The sequence below is a fragment of the Diabrotica undecimpunctata genome, chromosome 1 (assembly GCF_040954645.1).
Source record: "Diabrotica undecimpunctata isolate CICGRU chromosome 1, icDiaUnde3, whole genome shotgun sequence".
NCBI lineage: Eukaryota > Metazoa > Arthropoda > Insecta > Coleoptera > Chrysomelidae > Diabrotica > Diabrotica undecimpunctata.
Window position 1 is genome coordinate 163,013,179 of NC_092803.1, and position 20,905 is coordinate 163,034,083.

Genomic DNA, 20,905 nt, shown 5'->3' on the forward strand with positions numbered 1-20,905 from the left:
TTATTTTAAACTGAAATTGTGGTTAATTCTTATTAAAGGTAGTAAATAATATTAAAATTCAACAAGAAAATAGATTTAGAAGAATATTCCATTATCTAGTTTTAAAACAATATTTTCTACTTTTGTAATAATAGCATATTCTTATGTTTATAGCAATCTAGACCTAGCAGCATGATAGAACAGTCTGCCATAACAGAGTGGGACAACCATCCACATTCGGCACCATCGGCGCCAGCTTCTCTACCTGTAGGTGATTTAAGTACGAAATATGAAATTCAACCGAAAAACCCTAAGGCTTGGAGTCCCGTTCATTCGGTAGGATCAATAGTGGGAATGGAAGTACATCCAGAAACTGATGAGAGCGTGTGGAGCGAATCTAGTCGTGACTCGTGTATTTTTGCAGACGATGAAGAACTTGGATGGGCCGAGTATGAAGCTCCTTGGTCTTGTGTAAGTACTTACATTATTATTTTATGTTCTGTCGGTTTATGTTTTATATTAGAATATTTTAGCGTTTAGATATTCTTATATCTTCTTCCAGTACCATATCATCAATGGACATTGGTGATCATTTTAGCCTACATAATTTTTTTTACAATGACTCTGAATAGTTCTAAAAAAATTGTTTGCTAGTTCCAGATTTCTCAGCCACGAGATTTGTCGGCACTCTTCTTTCCTTTAATTTCTTCTTTATCGTTCGATCGTTCATATTGTAACGTTCAAACTAAAATTGAATTTAATCGAATAGAAGCAAATTAGATCGAACCGTTCAACTTCACCAGGTTCGAAACGAACTATACGGAACACCCGTAAATTAAATTTCCTCTGCAAAACCTTTGCCCCGCTCTTTGCCTTGCACCCGCCCTACAAAGAGTAGGGTTGGATGAGAAGGACATTCGGATCATCATGAATTTATACTGGAACCAGCCTGCTGAAGTCATGGTCGAAGACCAGCTGACCGACCAAGTGAAGATCATGAGAGGAGTAAGGCAAGGCTGTGTGCTCTCGCCGACTCTTTTCAATATATACTCTGAGGAAATTTTTACTGAAACCCTCACAAACCTAGAGATGGGAATCCGAGTGAACGGTGAATACATCAATAATATATTCTACGCGAATGACACTGTTTTGCTAGAAACCAGCCTAAATGATCTACAAGCCTTACTAGACCGAGTGAGAACTGTGAGCGTAACATACGGACTAGACCTTAATATTAAGAAAACTAAATTCATGGTTGTCAGCCGTGCAAATTTAGATCCCGGGGCACTAATGGCAGGTAGCGAATAGATTCAGAGAGTCGACAGATTCACTTACCTCGGAACTACCCTCAACTCACAATGGGACTACGCTCAAGAGATTAGATCCAGAATTGAAATGGCACGGTCTAAATTTATCAAGTTGCTGTCCTGCAGTGATCTCAGTTTGGGAACCAAGATCCGGATAGTGAGGTGCTACATTCTTCCAGCGTTACTATATGGAGTTGAAGCCTGGACACTGACGCAAGCCACAGAAAAGCGGATTGAAGCCTTCGAGATGTGGATCTACAGGAGGATACTAAAAATATCATATGTGGACCATTTCACCAACGTTGGGGTCCTACAGTGCATAATAAAAGAAAAAGAAGTGCTTAATTTAGTGAAACAGCGTAAGCTTGAGTACCTCGGGCACGTGATGCGGAACGAAGAAAAATATCGAATTCTTCAACTCGTTATGCAGGGTAAAGTATTTTGCAGGAGAGAACCGGGACGCCGTCGTATCTCGTGGTTAAAAAACCTCCGACAATGGTTTGGTATGACCTCTGCGGATCTGTTTCGCAGAGTAGTCAACAAAACCATGATAGCCTTGATGATCGCCAACATCCGGACCGGATAAGGCACTGAAGAAGAAAGAAGAAAACCTTTCAGCTCCCGCGCCAAGAACAAAGCACGCTATTGGCAGAACACGCTTTGGCGCATAATTTTCGTTAATCGTCGCTAATTATAGCAATATGATTGGTAGAGCGCATTCCCAACCCCCGAAAGACGGGAGTCACCAAGTTTCTTAGCGGCAAATCCCAAAATTGCCACTCGTTTTCTGGAGGTGAAAATGGCCAGTCGTTTTGTCGTGCATTCTGAAAACACCATTTATGTTCGCACGAAACACCGACATCCACATTATGAGTCCCTGAATCTCTGGGTGAGACATACCATTGGTAATATAAAGTTAGTTATAATATCTGGAAACACTAAGCAGTGCTGCCACGTGGTTGGACCATTTTTTTGTCTCTTTCATGAGCGTAAAGTAAGTGTGTCCATTAATAAGTTTTCTTACCGCGTGGAAGTCTCCAGCGGTTTACGTTTTTATTTTTGGGTGTGGCCCCAAATAGTTCTTGCCGTGTGGACATCTTCAGCGACTCCTGAAGAACTGAAGAAGTGTGACTCCTTAGCCAGCAGCTCAGTGTCACCTTCTCATCAGCAATTCCTTATATAAATATACTATATAAATGACATTTAATAAAATAGGTTTGTAGATGTTGACTTTTGATATCTGTGAAGAGAAATTTCTACATTTAAAGAAAGGGATCGATACATTTTCTTGGGTTCTTTGGGTTTTCTATTTCACGATGTTCCTTTAGTGAGAGATCTTCTCATCGGTTAAATTGATCTGTTGTTTGGTCACAATTTCTTTAAAGATCTTGTTTTCAGTCCATATTAATGTTAGGTACTTCAATTCTAGATGACTACTAATAAGAAGGACACGTTTCAATTTTTAATCTAACTAGCAATGTGTACTTTATCATATACTATGACGCTTTAGTTGTTATACTCAGTTTTTTAGCATTATTTGACTTACCGGCATATTCCCATAACTTCAGTGTTACACATGGGCCCCAATTAACATAATTATAATATAACAGTAATAATAATTTATTCATATAACAAGTCGAGTAAAGAATACAAATATTTATAAAACATCACAATTTCAGAATTAAAAGATAAAAGGGACATAGGATTAATTATTTACGACACCCAGATATTCACTTACACCATAGAAACAATTTTGCAATCTTCTTCTTTATGTGCCGTCTTCTACCGAAGGTTCTGAGAGACAAACACTCTTGTAGTATTCACAGCACTACCCCAAAGATTTATATTGTAGGCCAAGTTAGAATAAACAATTACATAATAAACATTCAATAACGTCCATTTTAAGGAAACGTTTTAATTGTAATATTGCGTAATAACTACTATTTATTATTTTGCAAACATGATTAATTTGAGATTCCCAGGTCATTACTATCAAGGTACAAACCTAAAACTTTAGTGGAAGTTGTAGAATGAAACAGGCTATCATTTACTTTTATAGAAAACTGGTATTTGATTTTGATCTATAGTACAATTACATGCTTCTGGTTTTTTAGCATTAACATTCAAAGCATTTTTTACACCACGATGTAAAATCTTCTGATATAACATTCAGTTAAACAGTTAATTCCTCGGCACTTGAAGCAGATGTAGCAATAGTTGTGTCATCTACATACATAAATATGTTATTTGAACTGACATATCTGGACATGTTATTAACATAGCATATGAATATTAATGGCCCCAATATTGAACCCCAATCCCAATATCAATATCACCATAATCTGATCGTGAGTCACTAAGTTTAACGAGGATCTTCCTGGAATGTAAATAAGAAGACAATCATAATGAGAACTAAACCCGAAAACCAAGATTTTTTAACTTCTCTTTAGCAACTCCTACGTTTATGGTACCAAATGTTTTGAGAGATCAAAGAAAAGTGCCTCCACAAACTCCCCCGATCCAGTGCGTTGTGAATGAAACTGAGTAATTCAGTCGTAGCAACTTCTGTTGATCTTCCAGGCGGAAATCCGTGTTGGTTAGAACATAATATATTGTATTTACTAAGGAAACTGTACATTATTTTATATACAAATTTTACCCAAAATAGTAGGGACCGTTACTGGCCTGTAATTATCTAAAACTGCATTATCTCCACTCTTGAATATTGGAGTTCTCCTACCACTCCTACCATCATGCTATGTGGAAAGACCCTGTTCCACTAATAAATTTATTAAGCCTGCTAGGGGTTACGCTATATATTGACTAATACACTTTATTAATTTAGTTGATATGCAACCAATACCTACTGAGGTAACATTTTTCAAGGAGCCAATAACCTCTCTGACATCACACTCATCTACAAGAAAAAATAAGAGGATTTATCTACATGTTGTGTAGTACAATGATCAAAATTGGTATTATTAAAAATATTTATGATTTTATTTTTAGGACAAGTAGTAAAATGCTCTACAAAAGCGTTTGCTATCTCATATTTATTAGTGATAATTTTATCAGCAATTTTCATTTTGTCGATTATTACGATTTATCGTCTTACCTATTTTTTTTTACTAACCGTACGCCATATAAATTTCTGCTTTTGCTGTATAGTATTCTTACATTCGAAACTATTTTGAAAGAAACTCTGTTTTGCTTCGTCGATTAATTTGACATATTGCTTCTTTTTTTCTTTATATTGAAACGTATGTCTAAATTTTAAAAATTATTTGATAGCCAAAAAAGACTTTTCAAATCATTTCCCTCGTGTATTATATCATTTGTTACCTTTTTGTTAGTTATTTTAGACTTTTACAAGTTCTTTTTGTAATCATTGGACAATATGTCAATATGTTACGTAAGTACCTTCAAAAATGTTTTAAAGGCCAAATTAGGGTCATCGAGACATTCGTAAACCTGTTCAAAATATTGATACAGTGAAAAATCTGTTTTGTAGATTTAATAAATTCGATTGAGAAAGATTTCTGAATGCTACGTTTTGACTTATTTTACCTTGTACTTTTTTTGATTTAGCATCTAATAACAAAAATAATACAGCTTCCTAACTGTCACATTTGTAGAAAAAAAAATAAATACTTTCTTATTTTAAAGGTAGAATCGGGTGCTTGCACTGTGGATTTACCTCAACTACCAAACTGGTTCGGAGACTTAGATGCATACAATTCAAATGCAGATTTTGATCAACCTTGGAGAATCAAAATACTGGACGATTTGAAAGAACGACTTCCAAACAGGGATACTTTCACAGAATATGAACTAGCTGTAAATACCACTTCCTGGATGCATACAGGAGAAGCCAGAGTTAGTATTAATGCTTCAAGTTTTTCTGACTGCCTTTTGCAACTGGAATGGATTGAGAATAATGGAATTTTAACTATTTTGAATCCGGATGGAGCTACTGCTATGGTAAGTAGTAAGTTTAATTTGTATAGATAGATGGTATATATGCGGAGAAAAAATGTAATGAGCATAACCGACGAAGTAAGGTAATTTAATTGCAATCTTACTATTGTTAATTTTATATCTCTTTTGTCAGTATAAAAACTAATATGATAGATAATCATGATCTTCAATGGTAGTCAGTTTGGTTTAACTTTTTATAGTATAACTAGTATGTCGGTCCAAATTACTTTTCACTATCATTTCAATCCAAATTTATCATGTTATTAATAGTAACTCCATGTTTGAACGAATATTCCTAATACTCAATTTTTGTTCTACAGGCAACAATAAATTTTTTTCAAGAGTTTTCCAAATTATTTCAATCTTTGCTTTAATTCTCTTTTAGAAATTCGGAATACGACACAATCTTCTATTTGTTTGTCTGTTTATGACAGATCAAAAATCGGGTAAAATTTCAGAGGAATTTTTTTGGACCTTACAATTATTGTAAGGTCCAAAAAAATACAATTCGTCTGTTTACGTTTTTGGTATTTCTTTTTTATCTTCTTAAGCTTATTCTTTATTTCAGCATTCTTTTAGTCTTGGCGATGTAGTATGCGTTCGACAATGCAGTGATCCTGGCAGTCCGCGCTTAGCGATACATATTCCTAGACATTCAGCTAGGATCATCAAATTGCAGTTTAGTAGTGATGCTCTTCTAGAAGAATGGCAAGCCTTATTTGCTACCAGTTGTGGAAAAATACACGACACTCTAGGTAATTTTTTTTACTTTATCAATATATATATATATATATATATATATATATATATATATATATATATATATATATATATATATATATATATATATCTGCTTCCTTTTCATATAGCATCTTTTTGTTTTTATATTTTTGTAGGAAAACCAAGCGATGAAAGTGTTTGGGCTGTAACAAACCTCGGAGACGTCTTCGTTTGGGACCCGACTCATTTAGAATCAAATCAGCTGCGAGAAGACGACGTTTATGTGCAGAAATTCGATTTAAGTAGAAAAGAATCGCCGTTTAAAGTGGCCTTGCACGTTGGATGCATACCAGGCACAATTATAACTCTGAATGGTTGTGTAGGGGACGAAGCGGGAAGAATTGCAATAAATCTAGAGGCTCCGCTGTCTTACAAACTTAAGCATAAGGCGCATACGGAAATAGAAAATGTTTGCTTGCATATTAATCCACGTTTCGCTGAAAATCAGGTTATTAGGAACGCCATGATTGATGGTAAATGGGGCGAAGAAGAAAGGTTCGGTGACAATCCTTTTGCTAAAGGACAAGAATTTAATCTTAAGATAGAGACGACTGAAGACGCTTTTATTATTTTTGTAAACGATCAAAAATTTACTTCATTTAGGCACCGCCTTCCTCCCCAGTCGGTGTCTGTATTAAGTTATTGGGGAAAAATGCAACCCTTTAAATTGATTATAAAAAGTCCAATATTAATTATGGATATGTTAGATTTGTACTGGAGACAGATCGGAGGACATTTGAAGAGAGTTGAAAGTTGTCCTGTAGGTGTTACTTGGGGTATAGGATATGACCACACTGTATGGGTGTATACAGGTGGATGGGGCGGGGGTTTTTTGGGTACCTTAGATAGTAATAATGTACATCCGATGGCTGATTCGCAAGACTATAGAGTATACGAAAACCAGCGTTGGAATCCCGTTACGGGTTATACTTCAGCAGGTGAGTAACTTGGTTTAGTTTTTTTAGATCTGTACTAAACTCTTACAAGATATAATGAATAATGAAAAGGGTTTCTATAGCAATGGGCAATAGCAAACTTAAGTGAAGTATTTTAACATGTGTACAGTCGACTCCTATATTGCTCGTCAAGGATTGATATAGATTTCAAACAAATATCGCCTTTAGTCCAAAACGAATTAGACTCTGAATTTGAAACAAAAAAAAAAACTTCTATTCTATAGTTTGAATCGTTCCATGTGTAGGAAACATTAGCTGGTAAATAGGTGGTTAATTAATTAAAGCAGTAAAAAAAGAAATGTACATGGTTGTAAATATAAGAACAATCAACTGGCACAACTTAACACAAGTATTAGCGTCAAAGAATTTATTAAATAATAACCACTTACCGTTTATTATTGCAAAAAATGACTGGTTTTATGGCAGGAACTGAAAAAATACGCTTTCGTCGTACCAGCAGTAAAAATGGATGTTTCGCGTACACTACGCGGCGAATTATTGAATTCTGGTCGCGTCTTAGGGATTAGGCCACTGTTTAAGTTTAATGCATGTGAATAGCCAAAATTTCGAATCACAACCTAGACATCTCAGCAATAAAAATCAAAACCACTTGCAGGTTGACAACGTCAAGCGGTTCGGTGTTAAAATTAATCATTTTCCCACACAAAATGTTTAAATGTACATATAACTTATGGTCAAGTGGTTATCAAAAAAACTTTGCACGCTGTTATAAATATGGAGAGTACCAATTTTGACGTGAGAAATTTAAAGATACTAACAAACCATGAAATAGGCGTTTAAACAAGGTCATGATAGAAATAAAATACTAATTTTTAAGCAGTAAACACTTTTCCAAACACCGCCTAATTGCCATATAGTTCTCAATAATGTGTAATGTGCCCGATTCTCAGCCTTACCTTTCTATCTATGCTTATTATGTCACGGTCAGTCACTTAGTCGGAATGGTTCCGATCCTAAATTTGTACTGAAAAGTTCCGAACTAGTAGCTTTAGGGATCAACGACTCGGATATGCATCGACTCGTATTTTAGTCTGGATCATCCCCATTTACTTTTCATTACGTTGTCCTAATCCATCTTAAACAATCCTATCTTTTAGTCTGATATTTTAAATTGCTTTCTCCTTAGTTCGTTGTGTAACCTGTCTTATTGTCTGTCAATAGTGTCTGTCAAAAGTGTTTGTTAAAGGCCCACGTTTTGGACCAACCATAAGTTTGTCTCATCAATCTTCTCATTCGTTGAGGCCTTGACGCGTCATTAAAATTATGTAAAATTTAGTAAAATATTATTAACAAACACTACTACTGTTTATACAATTTAGTTCTAAGATAAAAATTATTTAAAAGAACTAGACGTTAACACACAATGACCCAAAAGACACATCGTCGTTAATGGATTCCGGTAAGACAAAGCACATGGAAGGAATGAAGGTTATTAATGAGATTTAGTTTTTTTCCTACTTTCCACTGTCATTGACAGTGGTCTTTTACTACTAAGTATTGAAACACTAAAGTGTGAATTAAGAAATTTTATTTTAGTGTTATCATGGAAATTATTATTAATTTATGCATCTTATGTCATTATATGCTGTGAAAAATCATAATGTTATCTTACAAATCCAAAAAGTGAGATTCTAGAGGGATTAGGATGTTACAATGTGTTAGTTCCTAGGTGGTTAATTTTTGGACAGTAAATTATAATAAATAGCACTGAGATGCTGTATATCTGTTCTTTTATTCATGCTTAAAGGAGTCTGAGCTATGAATGTCGTTTCTAGAAACTTTCTTTTTATAAAGTTGTGTTCTATAGATAAAATTGTAGTTGACTCCCAATCCATATTATGTTCTTTATTAGTTACATGAGTAGCTACTGCACATCTCCCTGCATATAACCTGCAGTCGCTATTATGAGATGTAATTCGGCCTTTAAGTTCTCTACTGGTTTCGCCAATGTAATGTAAACTACAATCTGCACAAGAGACGCTGTAGACCACATCCGATTGTCATAGCTGATGTGTTTTATCTTTTTGTTTGTTGTACAAATTGCCCAAAGTTAGTTATGTGCAATTTTGGTATTCTCATTAATTTTTAGTAACCTTGTCAGACTAGGTGCAATCTCCTTTATGTAAGATAGTGAAAAATATCTTGTGACGTTAACCAACTTCTCCAGGGGAGTGTTGGGGATGACTGGATTAGGTTCTCTCCGAGACATCTCGATTTGATCATTCTCAATTTCTATGTTGTTGTTATCATTAATCTGTGAGTTACTATTACCATTTATTGCTGCGTTAGTTATAATATCTATAGTTTTAGAGAAAATTTTGAAAACTAACTGTTCAGGATACCCATTTTATATGAAAAATTCTCTTAGGATGTTAAGGTTTTTATGGCGAAAACTGGGATTTGAGATGTTTAATACTCTCATTTTTATTTGTTTAATTAGGGTGATTTTCATACTGAATTTGTGATACGAGTGGAAATTAATGACCAGAGCTACATGGTATCCTGCACCAATCTATCTTTAACGTATTACTAATCGGATCTCTCATATTGTATCGAGAAAAGGGACTGAACCAGCCATAACCAGACTCAACCAATTAATATAATATATTTTCCCACATACCATATCTCGATTATGAATGAAGTAATCATTTTTATACAATCTCTCACGCTACTAGTCATCCATCGACCGACGAGGTGTTAAACCGTAAACAACTAAAGAATTGCACCATTTTTTGTATGATACAAAAATAATGATTCTCAAACTTGTTTGGTACTTTAAATTGAGATATTATATGATCCTATCTTGCATTTTAGGCTTACCGACTGACAGATTTATGTGGAGTGACGCCAGCGGCAAAAAGAAACGTACCAGAGATCAAGTAAAGTTGCTTTCGGTTCACTGGCAGTGGGTTTCTGATTGGATGACTGATTTTCACGTACCAGGAGGCGTTGATAAAGAAGGGTGGCAGTATGCTGTAGATTTTCCAGCTACGTATCACGCCAATAAACAATTTACTGATTATGTTCGACGTCGAAGGTAAGTGGATAGAACATTTTTTCCTAAGAACCATTAAAGAAAATTATTTAATTATTAACGTATATATTATATACGTTACGGGATACGGGATTATAAAAAAAATGGAACACTTACAATTGGGAATCAATTGTTTTAAAATATCGTTAAAATCTTTAGAATTGTTGTGTGCCTTCAAATTGGTCGTATAGAATATCTTATGTTGAATAAAGCACCCTAAATAAAACGTCTTTATTATTTCTACTATCAATGCAACTGAGTTCGACATTTTATTAACTTCATTGTTTTTAAATAATAAAACACTTGCAGCACTATTTCTATCTATATAGCCCTTGCTGTCCAATTTTGGACATAGGCCTCGTCTTCCTTCTTCCACGTCTCTCTATTGTAGGCAGTTTGTATCCACTTCGGGCCTGCGTATTTCTTCAAGTCATCTGACCATCTCATTTGTGGGCTTCCTCTTTTTCGTTTGTAACTATATGGTCTCCAGTGTATAATCATCTTATTCCATCTGTCGTGTTTCTGTCTTATGGTATGTCCAGCGAACTTCCACTTAAGTTTTGCTATCTTCGTTAATACATCGGTCACTTTTGTTTTGTTGCGGATCCAAGTATTTCTTTTCTTGTCTGATAGCCTGATGTTCCTAGAGAGAGGCCTAGGAAGGAAAAGACTATCGTGGCTCAGAAACATCCGACAATGGACAGGGCTAAATTTTGAACAGCTAATAAGAACAGCTGAAGATAGAGAAGAGTTTAAAATTGTAGTAGCCAACCTCCATTAAGGAGAGGGCACTTTAAGAAGAAGAAGCCTGATGTTCAGCATTTGCCTTTCCATGGCTCTTTGGGTCTTTGCTATTTCTTCCATGTTTTCCTTTGTAAACGTCCAAGTTTGAGAACCGTAGGTGAGAACAGGAAGTATACATTGGTTGAAGACTCTTGTTTTTAAATATTGGGGGTATTTTCTATTTTTTAATATATAGGAAAGTTTTCCGAAGGACACCCAAGCCAACCGTATCATTCTCTTTATTTCTCCGGTCTGATTTTCTTTATTTAATTTAACTAGTTGTCCCAAATACACATATTCTTTTACTTGTTCTATAGTTGTTTGTGCAATCGTAATTATTAATTCTTCTGGTTGGTTGGTTATAATTTTCGTTTTATTATAATTCATTTGTAGACCTATTTTTGTTGATTCGCTATTTAATTCATCCATCATATTTTGTAATTCTTCCCTTTTATCTATTATTAATACAATGTCGTCTACATATCTCAAGTGATTCAAGTATTGGCCATTTATGTTAATACCCCGTTTTTCCCATTGTAACTTCCTCATAACGTCTTCCAAAGCTTGATTGAACAGTTTGGGTGATATAGTGTCACCCTCTCTGACTCCACGCCGTATCTTAATGGGCTCCGTTTGTTCAACTATTTTGATGGATGTTGTTGCTTTATCATATATATTAGAAATTAAGTCCGTATATCTATAGTCTATTCTCCCATTTTGTAAAGACTTCTTTACTGCCCAATGTTCCACCTAATGCACCCTCTGCAGCACAAACTGATTTATATTGTACTATAAACCTGGCTGATGGGTAAAAAGGAGGCCTAGTTAGAGGAAGTTGAGCGCTATCTTAGGTGACGTAAAAATTAACTTATTGGGATGTTCTGTCTTTGAATTTAAGTTAAACAAAGAAACTCGGGTTTAAAGACGTCCACAATGCTACCGGCTCTCAGGTGTTTTCAAGGAGACAACGGCAAGCGTTGGGAAGTGGGTCAACATATATACACAGATGTTTACTGAAACTGGTTATTTAAAACCAAGTTAGAAAGAGAGTAAAAAAGGGAATCATACCAACTGAAATGGAAGTAAAGAAAAAAAATGGAACTAAATAAAAAGGACTCGTCGAATTAAATATATAGCTAAAAAAACAGAAACAATCACACTTAGCCTATATGGTCTCTAGTAAAAAAAGAATTATTTAAAGTGGTACCTGCTAGCTATTGGATTTGAAAATTGTATTAAATAATAAATATTATTAGACGTAAAAAATAAAAATTATTATTTTATTATGATTATTTAATTACTAGACATACAAAAAAATTAAAAACAAAGTATACTTCTTTTTTATTGTTATTATTTATCTATTACACTATTATATATCATTGGATAATTTGAAGGGTACATTAAGAAAATTTCAGCTTATGTTAATTTGATTAACATAAGTTAATCTTATTTAGCAGGGAGCAAAAATAATAAAAATGATACAGTAAATTATGGTTGTTTTCACCATACTCTTTGATTGTAGTCTATACGAGTCCATTTAATGACGAATAAATGGATGAACTTCTTTCCAGGGGTTCCAAAGTTGCCATAGGAAACCATTGAATTAGGGGATACTGTGTCAGCTTGACGTCTTTTATCGTATTGATAACAAGAGATAAACCAAAAATTTAAGAAAACCATAATATAGCTCCCTCAGAATCCAACCTGACCTCCCATTCCGACTGCCAAATGAAAAGTAAAGTGAAATTACTCTCGCCACGATCCGAGCTGTCTTACCTTCGATTTTCTCTCGCCTATTTGGTTGTTTAATTCAGATATTATTTTAAAGTCATGTAAGAGGAAGACAGAATTCGTGGGATAAAAAAAAATAGCGATTGGTTTCTCTTAACGGCATTTGCCAATGTAAATAAACAATTGGACTATGTTTATCCTCTTTCAAAGATCTGAAACGTAGTTCGAGATCTTAAATAAAAACCTTCTGTGAAATTTATATGATATACAGAGTGAACAAAAAAAAGCTATAATATAATAAAGGTGAAATTATTATTGTCAAACATTATACTTCTGTTCTTATTAACAGGTGGTATAGGAGGTGTGCTGTTGCCACGACGGGGCCTTGGCAGGAACTGGGACACACTAAAATATTAGACGTATCCCTCGAACCCGTAGGCGATTTTGTAGATTCCGTCGTGGCTGCGTGGGCCCTTGCTACAGGTGGACAGGCGGTGATTAGAGTTGGAGTATCCAAATCTAATCCTGCGGTAAGTTATTGTTCAATTTTAATATATTCTTAATAATATATTACAATTTAGCTTTTGTTAGATTTTGACCAAAAATTAAATCTTAATAGCAATAATGTTAAAAAACAGAAACTGACTTATTACACAACCCCTTAATTATTTCTTATTTTGCTTATGACAATTCGGCACTTATAAAAGCCTAAAATGTTATTACAAACATTAAGTCTAGTATATTGAAAAGAAGTCAATACTCACAATCTTAGTAATTTTTATTGTTGATAAAGGGCGGCGCCGTGACCAGAATCCACGGCAAGTATGGCCAAGTATGATGTGTACTTATTAATTATGGTTAAGTGGCGTTTTTTTAAAATAGACATAGTTTTTTCTGAGTAAATTTGTTATGTAGGTGACAACATTTTACATCAGTTTGCCATGAATTATAGAGATATTTAAAAAATATATTTATAATGAAGTTACCACTGTTAAGCTTCTCAGTCGCTGTCGGTGAAATGCGACAAGCAGTTAGGTACCACGCCGAACGAGAAAAGACAGTGGCCTTGAGGTCAAAATATGACAGAACAGCAAGGCGTATTTTAAAAAGTCTATGTTATGGCAGAATAGCCGGCAACAGGTGAAGATTGATTCAACTTCCAGCAGTCTAAGGTTCATAACATTTGGAACTGAGAATAATATAGATTCTATGAATCTATTTTATTATAAAATTTTATTAAACTATTTGAGCTGAAACAATTATTTTAAATATGTAAAAGTAACATTGACAAAATAATCAATAAAATGTAAGTTGAATAAATCTAAGTTAAGTAAAGTAAGAAACTATTTTATTTTATTTTAATTTGAAAATATTTAATATGAAAATATGATAGAACATACACCTTAAGGGACAATTTTTAAAGTAAACAACATATTAAACCTAATTCTGCAATATTAATGCATGATAAATTTGGCTCAAGTTACTAATGTCCGTTCTCTTATTAAGAGCGTTAGGGTGTTTAAGTATTGAACACATTTTCAAAAACAGTCTTTTAACGAGATTGCGTTCATTGGCAAAAATCTTAACTTCATTAAAGTCCACTCTGTGTTTAGTGTTAATAGCATGCTGGGCAAGTATGCTTAGATAAGTTGATATCACTGCGGTGTGTCGTAAGACGCCCTCTCAGTAATCTCCCTGTCTGCCCGATGTAGCATGAGTCACACTCAGCACAAGGTATGTTCTTCTTCTTCTTAACATGCCATACACCAAAGTGCGTAGGCGACTATCTCATTACTAGAATTCTGTTCTTGGCGGCGTGACACAGCTCGCCTGTATTGTGTATTCCTGTCCATTCTTTAATATTTCTTAACCAGGATAATTGTTTGCGGCCGGCTCCTCTCCTAGGCGGCGTGACACAGCTCGCCTGTATTGTGTATTCCTGTCCATTCTTTAATATTTCTTAACCAGGATAATTGTTTGCGGCCGGCTCCTCTCCTACCTTCGATCTTCCCTTGTAGGATTAACTGTGGTATTTCATATTTTGCTCCTCTCAATATGTGCCCAAGGTAACCAATCTTGCGTTTTTTAATTAATTTAAAGAGTTCTCTTTCCACGCCGGCTCTGTTAAGGACGTCATCGTTTCGAACTCTATCCACCCAAGGTATGCGCATCATCATTCTTCTTAATGACCACATTTCAAATGCTTCAAGTTTGTTGATAGATGTTTTTTTAAAGTCCACGTTTCCATGCCATAAAGCAAGATGGACCATATGTAGCACTTGACCATTCTGTAGCGTATTTCGAAATTTAGGTTTTGATTACATAGGAGCGGTCTGAATTTCACAAAAGCTTGTCTTGCCATTTGTATTCGGGTTTTTATCTCTTGTTGTGGATCCGATTGGTCATTGATTGTGGTGCCAAGGTATTTAAAAGTTTTCACGCGTTTTATGCGATCGTCACCTATGCATATTATCGGGTTTTCTGGAGGGTTTCTGCTAATGACCATATATTTCGTTTTCAAAATGTTGATTTTGAGCCCATATTTTTTACCTATGCTATTCACCCTATCAAGTAATAACTGCTGATCTTCCAATTTATCAGTTATAATCACTGTATCGTCCGCATAGCGTAGGTTGCTAATTGGTATGCCGTTCACCTTAATGCCTAATTCCGTGTCTTCTAATGCTTCCGCAAATATATTTTCAACATATAAATTAAAAAGCATCGGAGAGAGTATGCAGCCTTGGCGGACACCTTTCCGGATTTCAAATTCATCCGTATATTGGTCTTGATCAATCCTCACCTTTGCCATTTGGTTCCAGTATAGATTCTGAATAATTCTGATCTCCTTCTGGTCAATGTTGGCCCTATGTAGTAGTTCCATCATGATATCATGTTTAACATTGTCAAATGCCTTCTCGTAGTCGATGAAGGTGAGGTAGACATCTTTTCGTTGATCTAAACAGTTTTGTATTAAAGTGTTCAAACATAAAATTGCCTCTCTTGTTCCTAGTCCTCCCTTAAAACCGAATTGTGTTGACCCGCTAAGTTCTTCTAGTATCTTGTACATTCTTGAGTGTAATATTCTAAGGAAGAGTTTCAGCAAGTGACTCATTAAACTGATTAAGCGGTGTTCATTGCATTTTGTGGCATTAGCTGTTTTTGGGATCATCACAAAGGATGACTGCAGCCATTCTCGCGGAATGTAACCAGTATCATAAATTCTATTGAACAGCTTTACCAAGATTTCGATATTCTCTAAGTATGCTTAGATAAGTTGATATCACTGCGGTGTGTCGTAAGACGCCCTCTCAGTAATCTCCCTGTCTGCCCGATGTAGCATGAGTCACACTCAGCACAAGGTATGTGATAGATGACATTTACTTGTTCCAGAAGGGACAAGGGTGTTTTAGTTTTAGAAAACAAATTCCTGATAGTCTTAGCATTCGTAACCGCAATTTTAACCGGTACGTTTTTCTGTTTATACAGTTTAATAAGTTTTTCAGTAACTTGAGGAAAATAAGGTAGAGATGAGTAATGGGTGGTTGGAGTCCCAAGTACAGTATTAGGCAGAACAGTGTTATTAACTGAATTATTCGATATTATTCTGAGTTGGTCACCATTGGGTATGTCATTTAAAGAGGAACCATAACTTTGTGCATAAAGGTATTTATTAATGAGGGAAGATGGATATGAATTCTCAATTAGAATATTTCTAAGTAATTGAAGGGATTTCCTTCGATTAACCGGATGTATCAGTCTATTTAGCCTGCAGCTTAAAGCTTTAATTAGGTTTAATTTATATTTGAGAAACCTATTAGAGGCCATTGGTTTCCTATACCAACTTGTGGTTACGGTGTTATCTCCCATTCTAATGACACGCATGTCTAAGAAGGGAATTCTATTTGTGGTGGGGTCCTCAAGTTCAGCAGTGAACTGTAAGTGAGGATCGAACTCGTTGAACAAAGACAAGGTGGCCTGTATCTTGTCTGGGGGTAAGGCTAATAATAGGTCATCAACATACCGCTTAATAAAAGGGATTTGGAAATCTAAAAGACCCAAACGTTCAGATACTAAATCATCCAATACAGAACTAACTAGGATGGGAGAGATTGAGGAACCCATAGGTGTCCCAAAAATTTGAAGATAATATTTGTCATCAAAGACCAAAAAATTAGTGTCAAATACTAATTGCAACAGTTCTGCAAATACATCCCAGGATACAGAACAGTTAGGTTGGATAGAATTCCAATGATTTTGAGAAAAAGGTAAATTAGTGAAAAGAGATACCACGTCAAAACTCACTAAAATGTAACCTTGTGGAAGTTCAAAGTTATTAATAAATTCACTAAAGTGAAAAGAATCAACAATATTAAAGTTGTTATTATAATTAGAAGATTTTGATAGTATATCAGTTAAAAATTTTGAAATATTAGTATTTGGTGAATTAATGGAGGAAACAATCGGCCTCATGCTCAACGTGGGCTTATGTATTTTCGGTAGACAATAAAATCCTAGAGCATATCCATCATAATTATGTAAAAATCTTGTAAGTGGTTGATCTATGATCTTTAAATTTTTTAAATGAGTAATGGATTTATTTATTTTATTAGTGAATTTAGAGCAAGAATTGGTAGAGAGAGGTTGACAGTATCTATCATCATCTAACAAAGATTGACTCAGACTGAGATATTGATCTCTGTCCATGAGGACATGTCCTCTTCGAGTATTCCTTAATTTATATTGGATTAACGGTCGTACTCCTTTTCTTGATATATATATATATATATATATATATATATATATATATATATATATATATATATATATATATATATATATATATATATATATATATATATATATATATATATATATATATATAGTTTAGCATCTGTTATAGTGGTGACCGCCAGGGGAAGTTCAGAACATATAGATATTATAATATCATACATTTAGCCTTCCGATGTTCCCCAATTTTCTAGGATTTCTGAGTCTTGTATATTTTTAAATAATATCACTATATTTTATGCAAAATCTTCCTCAACTTTTTAATTTGTACCTTTTTCTGTATTGTTAACGTAACCCAAGTTTTTTCTTTAGCTATCGATTATTAACGAATTTATCCTATATTTTATCCCAGAAATTGTATACATTCATCTCACAATACTTGTAGTATACCATCCAAAATATATTATATTATATCATATTGTTATCATTAATCATGTTACTCTGTAGTTCTTGTTATCTTATCCAACATTAAGCATTGCTAATGCTTTAGGATAACCTGTGCAATCCTACTTTCACATGACAGGGGTCACCTCCGTTAAGATAGCCAAAATGCCCTCACTCCAAAATTTTACGTTTTTTTACGTTTTATGTGATTAAAAAATAATACTCAGCGCAATTTTAACCCGCCAACCCACTAGCTGTCTTCTAATGAAAATGGCATCTGTTGTTGATCTGCCTTCCATAAATTTACCCAACACACTACCAATGCAACCAATCTTTTAGAAACAATAGTAATATTGGAATCGTAACCATATAAAATAATGATCCTAAAGTTTAATCACTAACACTGGATTCTAAATTTCTGTTTGTCGGTGTCCCTGTAAAAACTAATTAATAATCATTAATCAATAGTTAAGTTAATTAATATGGTCATCGACAAAAATACATACTTCCCCCAAAAACCGGGACACTTTTGAATATAATAAATAAAAATGTTTATTAGCTTTACAACTTGCTTTTTAGGGTCACGTTTGGGAACATGTTAATACAGATCAACCTCTAACCAGTATTAGCTGCGGTCCGTTCAAACAAGTTTGGGCCGTAGGAAGGAAAGGCTGTGCTTATTATCGCTTTGGTATTACTGAGGAAAAACTCGAAGGAGAAAAATGGATATGTGTGGAAGCTCCGAAAGGTGGTCAACTCAAGCAGATATCGGTCAGTTCGATTGGTGTTTGGGCCGTCGATCATCAAGAACGAATACACGTAAGGAAGGAGATCACACCTACTTTTCCAGAAGGAACGCACTGGCAGACTATTGTCGCTGATCCACCTATTTTAAGTAAGTTTAAATAGATTATAATTGAGATATTTATTAGATGGAGTTGAATCACAATTAACTGTAATAAGAATTAAATTTAATTATTTTGATTTGACGTTGCGATTTCCACTTCGGAAATCGTTTTCAAAAATCCTGAAATTAAAAATTATGAAAAATATTGTTAACATGTACATTTTAGATTATAGTTGTTAAATTTACATTATTACGTAAACTTGATAATTTAAAAGAGTAGTATTTATGTAAAGAATTGGTTTTTTAAGGTTAAAATAAGTTATTGACGGAAGTACTAAACTTCCGAACTTCCACTTTCATTTCCGAAGTGGAAATTGAAACGTCAATAAACTTACTTTAACCTTTAAAAAAAGAAGAAGTAAAGAATTTATTTACAATCATCTGAATGAGCCGTTCTTACAATGAACATACCACTTAAGTAGATTTGTTTTAGTGTTTTTCTGATTATTAGGGACCCACAGGTTTTTCTGGAACGCGTTGCTCTCTGTCTGTACGATAAGTCTTGAAGAAAACGTAGGAGTAGAGTCTTGAAACTTATAGGACAAAGATACACGTTGTGTCAAATTTAGACACGTTTTTATAATCAGTTTGTTAAAATTTTGGGTTATGTTTCCGGATAGAGAGAACGTAAAGTGTTAAAAAACTTGGTATATACAGTACATTCAACCAACTTGCACCTCTAAACGATTAACGGAATTCGCAGAAAACCTTTCGTTGTAGTAAACTGCACTGGTGTTCTCCATAATGTTTAACACTTTGCTAAATTTTAGGTATAAAATAAATATATGTGTCATTAACCCATTGTTCATAGTTTTACATATTTTGTTACATTTTTTTTACAAATAGTATTCTTGCATAATATTATTAACGTAAATTTCTTTCACCTACTTGTTTAATAATTTTTTTCTGAAACAAATACTATCCTGGTAAGGATAATTTATATTCAAAGTAGATATACAAAGTACTAAAATATCACTTTTAATTTTTGTTAAAAAATACTTCGGAGTAAACTAGAACATTTTGTCAATTTAAATAGTGGTCGTTAGATTGACCATATGTCTGTTAGAGTGTACCGTTTTTGAGACGTCTACGATTACGGGTTAAAGTTAGGGTTTTGATAAATATATTTAACTTTTTATTTTCAAATGAAAATACTTGTACTAAAAATAAAATAATTGTGAGATACATTTTAATTTGTTTATGTACATTCTATGTTCTATCTGTCTATGACATTCCTTAATGATTATTAGGCTAATGTGCTTAAAGTGTTTAGGATCTTTGTAAGCAGTTATATTATATTTTACCTCTCAAGCACAACAGTTAGAAAGTTTCTGCCATATTGATCTAAACTCAGTATATTGTAATTCAAACGTGTAGTTTCAAGTGACCATTATGCCTAAACATAAGTTGGATATTGATGAATTAATTGCAAATGTGCATAAATACTTTACCATGAAAAGAGATAATGGTGGACCTTTAAAGTCATTATTAAGTATAAATCAACGCGTTTGTGACGCACTCGGGATGAGTGAAAGTAAGCTAAAATCTGTAATGAAGACTTGTCAGAGATTCTCAAGAATATCTTTCTGTCACTGAGTATCACAAAGACAAGAAAACAACTCGTAAGCATTGACTTATCTGATGGAGAAAAATTTGAAATTCGCCATATGTTGTATCGAATGCGTGAAAACAATCAACATGTCAGTTTGGATACTTTTCTGGCCAAAATAAGAGAAAGACAAGTTTCTGAAGTTAAGAGGACTAGCCTTTGGAGAAGTATTGAGAGATTAAGGATTTAAATTGAAAAAAGAAAATAATAGGATACTTTTATGCGAAAGGAGTAGTGTGGTTCACAAAAGAAATAAAATTTTGAGAGATTATACTAGACTTAAATCTGAAAATGCAACATTCGTATAGTTAGATGAGACATGGATGTTTGCAAAGGGTGGAATTAAAAGAATTTGGCAAGACGACAGCGTAAAATCAATAAAACACACAGGTAGCGAAGGCAAAAGACACATCATTCTTCATGCAGGAGGGAAAGAAGGCTTTATAGAAAACGCAGATTTGATTTTTTCTTCAAAATCAAAATCTGCTGATTACCATGAAAATTACCTGCTGAAAACGTGAATGCAGCTATGTTTGTTAAATGGCTTGAGGAGAAACTGTTACCTAATTTGAGTGAACCATCAGTTATAGTTTTAAATAATGCACCTTTTCATTCGCAGATTTTGGAGAAACAACCAAAACAGTC

General features: G+C 34.1%; 1 protein-coding gene across 1 annotated transcript in view; it reads left to right on the forward strand.

Annotated features, from left to right (window-relative positions):
* Window positions 1–20,905, forward strand: part of Pex23 (tectonin beta-propeller repeat-containing peroxin 23) — a 47,954-nt gene that overhangs the window by 21,593 nt on the left and 5,456 nt on the right. Inside the window, exons 6-12 of the mRNA XM_072520380.1 lie at window positions 154–450; window positions 4,953–5,267; window positions 5,833–6,019; window positions 6,161–6,982; window positions 9,836–10,058; window positions 12,919–13,099; window positions 18,324–18,639. Coding sequence (XP_072376481.1) covers window positions 154–450; window positions 4,953–5,267; window positions 5,833–6,019; window positions 6,161–6,982; window positions 9,836–10,058; window positions 12,919–13,099; window positions 18,324–18,639 — 2,341 coding nt within the window. The remainder of the gene's footprint in view (window positions 1–153; window positions 451–4,952; window positions 5,268–5,832; window positions 6,020–6,160; window positions 6,983–9,835; window positions 10,059–12,918; window positions 13,100–18,323; window positions 18,640–20,905) is intronic.